The sequence below is a fragment of the Portunus trituberculatus genome, chromosome 38, assembly GCF_017591435.1.
Source record: "Portunus trituberculatus isolate SZX2019 chromosome 38, ASM1759143v1, whole genome shotgun sequence".
Taxonomy (NCBI): domain Eukaryota; kingdom Metazoa; phylum Arthropoda; class Malacostraca; order Decapoda; family Portunidae; genus Portunus; species Portunus trituberculatus.
Window position 1 is genome coordinate 29,731,768 of NC_059292.1, and position 14,775 is coordinate 29,746,542.

Sequence of the window (14,775 nt, forward strand, 5' to 3'; positions counted from 1 at the left end):
TACAATTTTGATTTGTACATACCGTAAGTGAAGGCTAGTGATGGATAACTTAGAAGAGGGGAGAAGGGTGGGGAAAACATCTTTGTTAAGTTTCTCCTGGTGTGATTCCTGTGAATCCATTGATGGACGGCTGTGGCTCACTAACACTTGCATTCTCACCAGATTCCTTATTATCACCACTCTTTGGTGCCATCGTAAGTTTCTGAATGAAAAACTACTGACAGAATGCAGAACAAAGTTGTTTTTCTTAAGACTGTGGCAGGACCAAGGATGCGGAACGGCATCGGTATACCAATATTACGTTAATATCGGTATAACGGTAATACCAGTATTACTAGTATTACCCATAATACGGTATCAGAACAGTACAGTGGTGGCTGCGAGAAGGGAGATGACAGAGCTTTGTATACAACCAAATGTGTGGCTGTTTGATTACCAGATATTTTTACCACTAATAAGCCTTTAGTGGTATGAAGTTTATAAATGAAAAACTACAGGTAGAATGCAGGAAAATGTTATTCTGATGACCGCGGCAGCACAAGCCACAACTGGCAGAGGGGGAATGGGGACGCCAGGAAGCCTTTGTTTGCAACCACGGGTATGGATGTTCAACTATAAGATATTTTTTTGAGTATTAAATTGAACTTTTGCGTTTGAGTATTGAAAAGTTTGAGTATTTAGACGTTCAAGTTTTGAATCTCCATTGTATATATATAAACACAGGCAACCCCCCGCTTAATGAAGGGGTTATGTTCCTAAAAAAACCTTCTTTAAGCGAAACTTCGTTAAGTGAAACGATTATAACAAGTTTAACTCCTGACTTGAACTTCCATTGAGAGTAAACAAAGTGAGAGTGCATCATAGTACAGTGAAAGGTTTAATGAAAGTAAAAATTATGAAGTTGAGCATTTAGGCAGTTTAATTTAAGTCATTATAATGTACACTAATGTATTTATGTACATAACTTTATAATGTTGATGATCTTAAATTTATGAAGGGAGGGAGAGTGGAGCGGGAAAGACACTAACCGGCAACCTGTGGAATGTAAACAAAGGGCGTATCATTGTATCATATACAAAACCTATGTACCACATTTCCACAAGGCTTTCCATTTTATCCATTGTAGAGTCACGAGTTCAGGTGGTTCTTTTAGCTTTCAAGGAAGATACGGTCTCACCAGCCTTCTTAATAGAGTATGCTGACTTGAAAATCATAAAGACAGTAGATGGAATGAAGATGGTGGCCAGCAATGCTATTAGTTTTCTTGCCTCTCATGTCTGTGAATAATATCCAGCTTCACTTCAAGAGTAAGATTTCCTGGTCTTCTTAGCAATGCTAGCGACATTGCAGGGTGTTTTGGTGGTAAATTGAGCAAGGAAAGACGAGCTGCTGGTGACGCTGTTATTGTTTTGAACAGGAGGAGTGAGTGGTGTGCGTGTTGTCCACCAGAGGCACTGGTGTATTTAAAAGCCTGTTGGCTTGCATGATACGGCAGTGCTTTCAAACTTGGAAAAAATTACCTGGATAAAACCTCATTAAAGCAAGTTTGGTGTTCGTTAAACAAGCAGATGGTAGTAAAATGAAACCTTTGTTATTGCAAAATTTCGTTGTGTGAACCTTCGTTAAGCGGGGGTTGCCTGTATATAATATATATATATATATATATATATATATATATATATATATATATATATATATATATATATATATATATATATATATATATATATATTTAATATTTTGTATTCTTTACATTTCAAGAAAATGTGTGTGCGTATTTACCTAGTTGTAGTTTACGGGAGGGGAGTAAACTCATGGTGTCCCATCTCTATATCTTTTGTCAAATTTCTCCTTAAATGTATGCACAGTCCCAGCCATTACAATCTCCTTATCAAGTTCATTCCAATTGTTCACAACTCTATGAGGGAAACTATATTTCTCGACATCTCTTCTACAAAAATTCTTTTTCAACTTTAAACCATTTCCTCTTGTACTGTGTGTGTTCAGTAGCAAAAAGTTTTCTTTATCCACATCCTCCATACCATTAACTATTCTATAGACATGTATCAGACCTCCTCTTTTCCTTCTCTCTTCTAATGTAGTAATGTCCAATTTCCTCAATCTTTCTCCATAGCTTAAAGTACTTAAATTTGGAACCATCTTTGTAATTGCTCTCAGCACTCTTTCCAACTTCATAATATTTTTCTCTTTATAAGGAGACCACATGACTGCCGCATATTCCAATTTTGGTCATATCACAGAAATCAGTATCCTTTTAATCATCCTTTCATCAAGGTACAAAATGGCCACTCTCACCCTTTTTAATAAATTCATCATACCATTAACAATACTATTTATATGTTTGTCTGGAGTCAAGTCATCTGTAACAGTCACTCCCAAATCCATTTCCTCTTTCGACATCTCAAATTTGACACCATTCATATCATAGTCATATCATATTCTCTTTCCATGCTTACCAAACTTCATTACCTTACACTTATTCAATTAAACTCCTTTTACCATGTTCTACTCCAATTACTAATCTTATCTAAATCACTTTGCAGCATTAAACAGTCATTCACATTTTCGACCTTCCTCATCAGTTTTGCATCATCAGCAAACAGGTTTATATAACTTTCAACTTCTTCACTCAAGCCATTAACATAGATAACAAACATTAGTGGTGCCAACACAGATCCCTGTGGGACACCACTAGTTACCTTAAGCCATGATGAACACTGGTCTCATATTACTGTTTTCATTTCTCTGTCATTAAGATAATTCTTCATCCACTCAAGTAATCTTCCACCAATACCTCCATACCCCTTTATCTTCCATAACAATTTTCAATGTGGTACCTTATCAAATGCTTTTTTTCAAGTCAAGATATACTGCGTCCACCCATCCATCTCTTTCTTGAATGACGTCAATCACCTGAGTAAAATGACAGCAAATTTGTGGAGCATGATCTACCTTTTCTAAAACCAGACTAACAGTTTGTTATTATATTTTGTCTCTCCAAGTGCTCTTTAACCATTCGCGCACAACTTCCCCACCACACTGGTCAATGACGCTGGTCTATAGTTTAAAGGATTTTCTTTACCACCTCCTTTGAATATTGGTGTGTTATTTGCTCTTTTCCAATCCTTAGGCACAAAACCTTTTGTCAAGGATGTTACCACCAAAGTATGAATTTTTCCAGCTAGTTGTTCTCTACATTCCTTCAAAATCCAGTTTGATGTTCTGTCTGGTCCCATTGATTTATTTACATCAAGATCCTTTAACATTTAAAAAATTTCATCATATGTCATGAAGATAGTGCTCAGTATATCCAGTAATTTCACCATCAGGGTTGGACTTTAAACCTAGTTATCCCTTCTCTATGTTTCATCTTGCTATTCATGTGTCTAAAAAACAACTTGGGTTAATCTGTGCACTTGTCAATTATATTGCACTCATATTTCTTTCTCTCCAGCCTTATCGTCTTGACATATTCATTTCTAACTTTAATATATTCATCCCATCTGTTTTCAGTTTTATGCTTCCTCCATCTATTCCAAGCATTAATCTTGTCATTTTTGGCCTTTATGCATTTAGCATTAAACCACACTCCCATTTTGGGCTCCAGGTACAAAACTCCTGACTGCAACATTGTAAATTAAAAAAAAAAATAATTCTATTTATCTTGAACATCCTCAGCCTTCTCAAAATCACTCCAATCCACCTCAGCAAAGAATTTTCTCAATTTTCTGAAATCAGCTCTAACATATCTAAGTCTTTTTACTGTATACTCCTCATTTACAGTCTCATTCTCTTTTAATACATCAAATGCCATTAACACATGGTCGGTTTTACCCAAGGGACTTTCACATTGCAAATTTATAATATTGTCCATATCTTTGGTAAACACTAAAACAAGCCTCGATGGTGAATCACCTCCTCTAAATCTAGTATCACAGTCAACTCAGTGAGTCAAAAAGTTTTCTGTTGACCAATTTAAAAGCTTATTTCATCTCCACTGGGCATCATCGTTGCCGTGTTCACTTGACAATTAAAATAACCTGCAATAACCACATCAAAGTTTTTCTTAACCACTTCCTCTAAAATTCTTAAAACATTCACCAACATATCATCGTGCTCATCCTTTCCCTAAGCATTACTCTTTGGGAGTACGTACACTCCCACATTACATTTTTACTGTTGGTACCTGAGACTATTACCTGTAAAATCTCAGAATTTTCTTCACTTCTAATTACCTCCTTCACTTTAACTCTCTTCTTAGTCAAAATCATATCTCCTCCACCTTCTTTAATTCTTCTATATCTCATCCACACTTCATACATGCCACCACAACATCAGGAATCCCCCCATTCACTTTTCCACTTTGTTTCAGTCAGTATCATAACATCCGGTTTAATTCTACCAAGCAACTCATTAATTGCCACCATCAAGGACAGCATTCCATCAACATTTGTATACAATACTTTACTTAGTTTCCTGGAAGCTTTTTCTTTAACATTTTCATGTCTCTCACTTTCCAATAAAATTGACTCTTTTCCTCCTCTGTTCTCTGTTCATTGTTTTGCTTGGCCTCATTAATCATTTCTCTTGTTTTAGTCCTCTCTGCTTCATCAAGATCCCTGCTTATCCAGACATTGCCAGATTTTTCATCACCAGACAACCTCCATGACCTATTTAAGACAAGCTCTGCCTGGGCCTGAGTTGCAAACCTGATTTTAATCAGTCTAACTTTAATAGCCTCAAATTTACCAATTCTGAAGAAATCCTCCATCTGTTGTACCTCATCTGTATCTTCTCCAGCCATCTTCCTTATTACTTTATTCACTGTATTCTTTTCCTTTTCCTGTCTTTCCTTTCTATTTACCACATTGTCTTCTTTTAGACCAAATACAACAACCTGTTTATACTTCTCCACAGTATTTCTAACTTGATTCTCCTCTTACTTGATAACTTTAACCACTTTCTATCTCAAATCTTGTTCACCCTTCTTTGGCTCTTCAGTAATCTTTTTCAAAGACTCCTTCTCCTTATTATAAATAGTAATCCATTGATTTTTATGTTGTTCAACACTTTTCATGCTGTCTTTAATTTCATACTTACCTTTTTGCACTATTTCCTCACTTGTCTTGATGTAATCCTTCAGGTTTTGATTTTTTACCTTTAATTTGACATTAGCATCCTCCACCAAGGTCAATTTAGCTTCCACAGATGTTAACCTCTCAATAACTCTAACCTGTTTCAACTCTTGTGCCTTGATTTGTTCCAACAACCCTTTCCTTCAAGAACTCTTCTTCCTTGAAGCCTAATTTTCAACTTGATATAATGCCATCACCACTATCATCAAAACCATGGAATGGAAACTAACATTTGTAATGGTAAGAATTCCCGACGGAGTAGGCAGAGCCTCGGCCATTTGTAAACAAAGCCAACTGACTCCGAAAACACTAGAGATGGGACTCCTTTAGTACATAATTTACTGCACTAATATTACCTCCCCTCCCTTTTATACCACCATTACGCGATCCAGAATCCACTCTTCTTCCATCATTTGTCGCCATTGCTCAGTATGTGTGTGTGTGTTTGTGTGTGTGTAAGTAATTGGGAAGTATAAGATGTTTGACGTAAAATCGATAGTCATTGCAGGGAAACCACAATTAGAAAAATGTAATCATATTTTGCCCCATTTAGCAGACTTGTAGTGACCAATAAGTTTGGTGGATCTAGTGACAGTACAGAAGTGATGGGACATGATACAGAAATAAAATGGTGATAGGAGGAGTCTGAGGAAGAGAACAATTTGATAGAATACATATGCTAAGCAGCTTGACATTAGGAAAGGTGAAGAGTATTGGATACATTTCAAAGATAGGATCACTCAAGCATAGATCAGGCTCAGTAAATTACAACTAGGTACACACACACACACACACACACACACACACACACACACACACACACACACACACACACACACACACACACACACACACACACACACACACACACACACACACACACACACACACACACACACACACACAGTGTAGTTAGCACACTCGACAATTGAGAGGGCCTGGTTCGAGTCCCGGCGAGGCAAATGGGCAAGCCTCTTAATGTGTGTGCCCCTGTTCACCTAGCAGTAAATAGGTACGGGATGTAACTCGAGGGTTATGGCCTCGCTTTCCGGTGTGTGGAGTGTGTTGTGGTCTCAGTCCCACCGAAGATCGGTCTATGAGCTCTGAGCTCGCTCCGTAATGGGGAAGACTGGCTGGGTGACCAGCAGGCGACACACACACACACACACACACACACACACACACACACACACACACACACACACACACACACACACACACACACACACACACACACACACACACACACACACACACACACACACACACACACGGGACATCGTCGATGGCGGAGGTGGTCGCTGAGCTCCAGAGCAATCATCTATAATTCTACAGTTACCTAAGAGTAACCAAGGTGGGAAAGGAGCTGGTAATGTTTGTCCCGTCTCCATATAGTCATGTTAACTGTTGATTAGCAAAATAATGTCCAGTGAAGGTAAATATAAACTGTAGCCTGCGTTTGAGCCATCAGCTGGTTTGTTTACATCTGCGCAACATGGCGGCCGTGAACTCGAAAGATGAATCAGACTTCACAGGGTTTCAAGGAATAATGGAGAAGAGCGCTTATGTGAAGAAAATTCTGGAGTTAGAAGGTAAAATTGAAAACTGTTTGAAAAGTATGAGGGCCTGGAAACGAGTTATGACAATGTAAAGAAAGACTGTGCCGATATGAAGAAGGAAAATGCAGCACTGAAAGAGGAAGTTAAGCTAATTAAAGTGAATTGCGAAAAATGTGGAGAATCTCTAGGAAAAGTGATGGAGAAGCAGGCTGAATGGAAAAAAAGTCAGGAAGTGGAAAGAAAGGAGGTAAATTACAAAGTTGCAAGTCTGGAAAAGGAAATCAAAGAGTCTGGGGAGAAAACTTTGGGCCTTGCTGAAATTATAGATCAACAGATCATAGAAGAGAAGATTGCTGAGAAAGTGGTGAAGGTTATTAAGTCAAATGAGACATTGGTGAGGGAAACTGTAGACAAAAAGAGATGTGTGGTGATATTTGGTGTGGAGGAGGATAAGACACCGAGTAAAATGGAGAGAGAGAAAACATAAAAAGGTGATAAATAATATCATTAATGTGGTGCAGGAGGAGGAAAAGACCTAGTACAAGAAATAGAGGACTTCCATAGAATTGGAAAGTTCACAAGAGAAGGTATGAGGCCAATAAGAATCAAACTTAAGTCACAAAAGGATGTAGATGAATTGGTGGAGAAGTCATGGAGGCTAGCCCAGCAGGAAACAACAAGGAAGATTTGGTTGAGAAGAGATCTCGGTGAAAAGGAAAGAGAAATGTTAAATGAGTTGAGAAAGGAGGCTTTGAAAAAAATGAAGAGAGGACAGAAGAGGAGAAGAAAGAGTTTTTCTGGAGAATCTTGGATATGAGACTGAGGAAGTGGTTCATAACCCAGAAAAGTACAGCAAGAAAGGACTAAAGAAACTTACATATGAGCGAAATGTAATGTATTCCAACATAAATGGAGTGATATCGGGATTTTAGAACTCAACGATTACTTGAGGGACAAGAACCCAGATATTGTGGGTCTTACTGAAACAAAACTGAGAGAGGGAGAAGACCTGATGATGGTTGGAGAAGGAAATATAATGTTTGGAAAAGAAATAGAGTAGGTAAGATGGGAGGAGGAGTGATGTTGCTGGTTAAAAAGATATAAAGGTGGATCAAGTGAAAGAAGGTATGGGAAAGGCAGAAGTGCTAAAGATCAGAGCAGAAACTAATGAAGGAAAAAGAGGCACTACATAGTGGTGTACGTACCACCTAAGACAAATGCATGGTCAGTACAGGAATATGAAGAAATGATAAGTGATACAGGAACATGTCTGGAAGAAATGTTGGGTGGCTGTGAACGAACTATAATGATGGGAGATTTTAATTGTAAAGAGGTGTGTTGGGAGGACTGGTCAATGGAAGGATCAGAGACAACATGGGGAAATACACTATTGACACTGGCAATGGAAAATGTGTTAACTCAGTGGGTCAAAGAAGATACTAGGTTTGGAGGAGAGGGAGCATCGTCAAGACTGGACTTGGTCTTTAGTACAGAGCCAATGGTCATTGAGGAGATGAGGGTGGAGTGCCCTTTAGCAAAGAGTGATCATGCAGTTTTGGAGTTCAAGGTGATAGATGAAGAGAAATCTAGAAGAAATGAAGAATATAAAGTGGGAAGATGGAATTATGCCAAGACAGATTTTGGAAACCTAAAGAAATTCTTTCAAGAGACAAATTGGATGAAATTCAAGAGTGCTAAGGAGCAAATGAAAAGTGGAAGGAATTTATAAAAATATACAAAGAAGGTGAGAAAAATTTGTACCAATAAGACAACATAGAGAAGTTGGAAAGCAGGACTGGTTTAACGATAGATGTGAAAAGGCTAGAACAAGAAAAGAGGATGCATGGAAGAGGTGGAGAAGGAAAAGACGGATTAAGCAGTGGGAAAGTTACAAAAGAGCAAGAAATGAATATGTGTTGATTAGAAGAGAAGAAAGAAAGAAACAAGAAAAGGATATAATTGATAAATGTAAAGACCAACCAAGGCTTTTTACAGACATGTGAACAACAACATCAAAAATAGAGAAAGTATTGAAAGTTTAGAAGTAAATGGAGTATGCAGTGAAGATCCCAGGAAATGGCAGAGGCTATGAATGGATGCTTTCGGAAGGTATTCACAAAGGAGACTGCTTTTGACAAACCACTGGTAATGGAACAGAAAGGGATTATGAAGGAGTTTCAAGTAACTGTGGAGGAGATCAAGAACATGATGGGGAGTTTAGAAGTGAGAAAAGCTGTGGGACCTGATGGGGTATCAGGATGGATTTTAAGAGAATGCAGGGAGCAATTGGCAGAAAAAGTTTGTGAAGTAATTGATGCCTCATTAAGGGAAGGTGTAGTGCCCCAAGACTGGAAAAGAGCTAACATTGTCCCAATCTATAAATCAGGTAACAAGAGAGACCCATTGAACTATAGACCAGTGTCACTTACAAGTGTGGTAGCTAAGATGTGTGAGAGGGTGGTGAAGAATAGATGGACAGACTTCTTGGAGAAAAATGACATACTTTGTGAGTGTCAATTTGGTTTTAGAAAGGGCGTTCATGCACGACAAACCTGATATGTTACTATTCGAGGGTGATAGATGTAATACAGGAAAGAGATGGTTGGGCTGATGGAATATATCTGGATTTAAAAAAGGCCTTTGATAAGGTACCACACCAGAGACTGATCTGGAAACTTGAAATGGTAGGAGGAGTGCATGGCAGTTTACTAAAATGGATGGAAGACTTTTGGTAGGAAGAGAAATGAGAACAATAATTAAGGACAGACCATCAGAATGGGGATTGGTGGAGAGTGGAGTTCCACAGGGATCAGTGTTGGCACCAGTAATGTTCGCAGTCTACATAAATGACATGGTGGATGGGGTGTCCAGTTATGTGAGCCTATTTGCAGACGATGCAAAATTGTTAAGAAAAGTGAGATGTGACAAAGATTGCGAACTACTCCAGGAAGACTTGGACAGAATATGGAAATGGAGCTGTACATGGCAAATGGAGTTCAACACGACAAAATGCAAGAAAATAGAGTTTGGCAAGAGTGAAAGAAGAATCAGGAGTATGTACAAGATAGGAAATGAAGACATAAAACCAGTCATGAAGAAAAAGACCTTGGGGTGACAATTACCAATGACCTATCGCCAGAGAGACATATAAACAAAATAATTGGAGAAGTATTGAACTTATTGAGGAACATAAGAGTGGCGTCAGATATTTAGATGAAGAAATGATGAAGAAAATAATTACTGCAATGATAAGACCGAGGCTTGAATATGCAACAATACAGTGGGCTCGAACTTAAAGAAACACATAAGGAAACTAGAGAAAGTACAGAGGGCTGCAACAAAAATGGTGCCTGACTTAAGAGATTTGACTTATGAAGACAGACTGAAAAGAATGCAACTTCCAACCCTGGAAAACAGAAGAGAAAGGGGAGACCTGATAGCAATATACAGAGTGATGATTGGCATGGAAAAATGGATAGGGAAGATCTGTGTATGTGGAATGGAAGAATGTCGAGAGGGCATGGGAAAAACTAAAATGGCCACTTATAGGAGAGATGTGAAAAATATAGCTTCCTCATAGAAGGGTGGAAGCATGGAATAGTTTAGACGTGGAAGTGGTCAACGCAAGGAATATTCATGATTTTAAGAAAAGCTGGACATTAATAGATATGGAGACGGGACAACACGAGCATAGCTCTTTTCCGTATGTTACAATTAGGTAAATACAATTAGGTAAATACACACACACACACACACACACACACACACAGGATGCATGGAAGAGGTGGAGAAGGAAAAGACGGATTAAGCAGTGGGAAAGTTACAAAAGAGCAAGAAATGAATATGTGTTGATTAGAAGAGAAGAAAGAAAGAAACAAGAAAAGGATATAATTGATAAATGTAAAGACCAACCAAGGCTTTTTACAGACATGTGAACAACAACATCAAAAATAGAGAAAGTATTGAAAGTTTAGAAGTAAATGGAGTATGCAGTGAAGATCCCAGGAAATGGCAGAGGCTATGAATGGATGCTTTCGGAAGGTATTCACAAAGGAGACTGCTTTTGACAAACCACTGGTAATGGAACAGAAAGGGATTATGAAGGAGTTTCAAGTAACTGTGGAGGAGATCAAGAACATGATGGGGAGTTTAGAAGTGAGAAAAGCTGTGGGACCTGATGGGGTATCAGGATGGATTTTAAGAGAATGCAGGAGCAACTGGCAGAAAAAGTTTGTGAAGTAATTGATGCCTCATTAAGGGAAGGTGTAGTGCCCCAAGACTGGAAAAGAGCTAACATTGTCCCAATCTATAAATCAGGTAACAAGAGAGACCCATTGAACTATAGACCAGTGTCACTTACAAGTGTGGTAGCTAAGATGTGTGAGAGGGTGGTGAAGAATAGATGGACAGACTTCTTGGAGAAAATGACATACTTTGTGAGTGTCAATTTGGTTTTAGAAAAGGCGTTCATGCACGACAAACCTGATATGTTACTATTCGAGGGTGATAGATGTAATACAGGAAAGAGATGGTTGGGCTGATGGAATATATCTGGATTTAAAAAAGGCCTTTGATAAGGTACCACACCGGAGACTGATCTGGAAACTTGAAATGGTAGGAGGAGTGCATGGCAGTTTACTAAAATGGATGGAAGACTTTTGGTAGGAAGAGAAATGAGAACAATAATTAAGGACAGACCATCAGAATGGGGATTGGTGGAGAGTGGAGTTCCACAGGGATCAGTGTTGGCACCAGTAATGTTCGCGGTCTACATAAATGACATGGTGGATGGGGTGTCCAGTTATGTGAGCCTATTTGCAGGCGATGCAAAATTGTTAAGAAAAGTGAGATGTGACAAAGATTGCGAACTACTCCAGGAAGACTTGGACAGAATATGGAAATGGAGCTGTACATGGCAAATGGAGTTCAACACGACAAAATGCAAGAAAATAGAGTTTGGCAAGAGTGAAAGAAGAATCAGGAGTATGTACAAGATAGGAAATGAAGACATAAAACCAGTCATGAAGAAAAAGACCTTGGGGTGACAATTACCAATGACCTATCGCCAGAGAGACATATAAACAAAATAATTGGAGAAGTATTGAACTTATTGAGGAACATAAGAGTGGCGTTCGTATATTTAGATGAAGAAATGATGAAGAAAATAATTACTGCAATGATAAGACCGAGGCTTGAATATGCAACAATACAGTGGGCTCGAACTTAAAGAAACACATAAGGAAACTAGAGAAAGTACAGAGGGCTGCAACAAAATGGTGCCTGACTTAAGAGATTTGACTTATGAAGACAGACTGAAAAGAATGCAACTTCCGACCCTGGAAAACAGAAGAGAAAGGGAGACCTGATAGCAATATACAGAGTGATGATTGGCATGGAAAAATGGATAGGGAAGATCTGTGTATGTGGAATGAAAGAATGTCGAGAGGGCATGGGAAAAAACTAAAATGGCCACTTATAGGAGAGATGTGAAAAATATAGCTTCCCTCATAGAAGGGTGGAAGCATGGAATAGTTTAGACGTGGAAGTGGTCAACGCAAGGAATATTCATGATTTTAAGAAAAAGCTGGACATTAATAGATATGGAGACGGGACAACACGAGCATAGCTCTTTTCCCGTATGTTACAATTAGGTAAATACAATTAGGTAAATACACACACACACATGCGCACACACACACACACACACACACACACACACACACACACACACACACACACACACACACACACACACACACACACACACACACACACACACACACACACACACACACACACACACACACACACACACACACACACACACACTTTAGTGATGAGTATTAATGGTCTTTGTTATTTGAAGGAGATGAGTGCTACGTGTCAGTGGCATGGGACTGTGTGGTGCGCTGTGGGGAGGCCTGGAGCTGTTTCAATGAAAGCAGTGCAAGTACCTCCTCCTCCTCCTCCAGTCTGTCTGTCACTGTCACTCTTCTCCCACAACATCCTGATCTTCAGTTCAGTAGTGAATGGAAGGAAGCTTTTCCCATCTCCAATTTGTCTGCACCAGAGGGAAAACAGGAGTCACCTTCAAGAATGTACCGCCTGGAGGGAATGGGAGTGTCTGAGAACATGCTTCTTGGGAATTTGAGGTGTGTGTGTGTGTGTGTGTGTGTGTGTGTGTGTGTGTGTGTGTGTGTGTGTGTGTATTTTGCTTTATACACCAGTAATTGTATCTGTAATTCTTTGATATGTTTTTAAGTGATTATATGATGGAAAATGTTGCGAGGAATGTTTGTATCCACTTCAAATTTTTAAGCACCAATATTATGAGTATTTTTATTGTTACTTTCTTAATTTATTGGTGCACTTTCACTTGTGTGGGGAAAAAGTTCCAGTAATACTTAATGCTTTTTTTAAAATTCATTATTTTACTAGTAGTTGTCACTCAAATAACATTGCAATATCCATAATTTTCTCTCTCTCTCTCTCTCTCTCTCTCTCTCTCTCTCTCTCTCTCTCTCTCTCTCTCTCTCTCTCTCTCTCTCTCTCTCTCTCTCTCTCATAATTTTTATAGTAACCTTTGTTTTTTTTGCTTTGTTTCTCCCTGGCAGCCTAGAATGTGGGAGCGGACGATGGGAGGGAGCAGGGTGCCCCGGGGTATGGGAGCACTGGCAGTTTTGGATGTTTGCATTGCAGCTCTTCACAGGAATGGTTGCTTTCAGCACGGCAACCTCAATAACTGATGCTGTCATTGTGGATACGATTGGTGTGTTTTTGGTCATGGAAAGAGATGATAAAGAGTTGGTGCTTATCTTTGTGATTGAGACAGTGTAGCAGTTGTTAGTGAATACATTTATATGGTTCATATTCATATACTTTTGCAATATAGTATAGAAAAATTACTTTTATGTTGTAAGGGATTAACAAGCTTGACAGATCCGAGAGGTTTTGGATCCCTTGGTAAGTTGGAGACAGATTAGGTTGGGCTCTATTTACTGTAGCCTCTGTTCACTCTCTAAACTTTGCAGATTTGGAATGTTAGCTAAAAATGGAATGGAACAGTGTTTGCTTCCTGTGTGTGTAATTCACTACAGTTGTCTGCTGGTCACCCAGACAGCCATTCCTCAATGAAAAGAGCTCAGAGCTTGTACAGACTGATCTTCGGGTAGGACTGAAACCACACCCTACACCAGGACAGTGAGGCCACAACCCCTTAAATTACATCCTGTATTTGCTTTCTGTTTGGTGAACAGAGGCTACACATTAAGAGGCTTGCCCATTTGCCTTGCCACACATGGGGCTCGAACCCAGGCCTTCTTGGTTGTGAGTCAAGTGTGCTAACCACTACACTACCTGATGTGTGTGTAATTCACCTCGGTCACCTGCTGGTCACCCAGCCAGTCTTCCCCATTATGGAGCGAGCTCAGAGCTCATAGACTGATCTTCGGGTAGGACTGAGACCACAACACACTCCACACACCGGAAAAGCGAGGCCACAACTCCTCGAGTTACATCCGTACCTATTTGCTGCTAGGTGAACAGGGGCCACACATTAAGAGGCTTGCCCATTTGCCTCGCCGCACCGGGACTCGAACCTGGCCCTCTTGATTGTGAGTTGAGCGTGCTAACCACTACACTATGTGTGTGTGTGTGTGTGTGTGTGTGTGTGTGTGTGTGTGTGTGTGTGTGTGTGTGTGTGTGTGTGTGTGTGTGTGTGTGTGTGTGTGTGTGTGTGTGTGTGTGTGTGTGTGTGTGTGTGTGTGTGTGTGTGTGTTTACCTAGTTGTATTGTACAGGGTTCGAGCAGGGCTCATAGTGTCCTGTCTCCATATCTCCATTTATCTAATTTTTCTTTAAAGTTATGTACACTATGTGCTGCAACAATTCCATTATCCAATGCATTCCATTTTTCCACCGTTCTGTGTGGAAAACTGTATTTTCCAACATCCTTCACACACTGCCTCATCCTGATCTTCTTTTCATGTCTTCTTGTCCTTCCATCCTCTTCCGTCAACAGCATCAGGTCTTCTTTGTCTATCTTTTTAATATCATTTACTA

General features: G+C 39.4%; 1 protein-coding gene across 7 annotated transcripts in view; it reads left to right on the forward strand.

Annotated features, from left to right (window-relative positions):
- The window catches only part of LOC123514512, a 54,732-nt gene that overhangs the window by 17,822 nt on the left and 22,135 nt on the right, over window positions 1-14,775 (forward strand). For all 7 annotated transcript variants that reach the window (XM_045272395.1, XM_045272396.1, XM_045272398.1 and 4 more), the window contains exons 4-5: window positions 12,582-12,867; window positions 13,330-13,484. In XM_045272395.1, coding sequence (XP_045128330.1) covers window positions 12,582-12,867; window positions 13,330-13,484 — 441 coding nt within the window. The remainder of the gene's footprint in view (window positions 1-12,581; window positions 12,868-13,329; window positions 13,485-14,775) is intronic.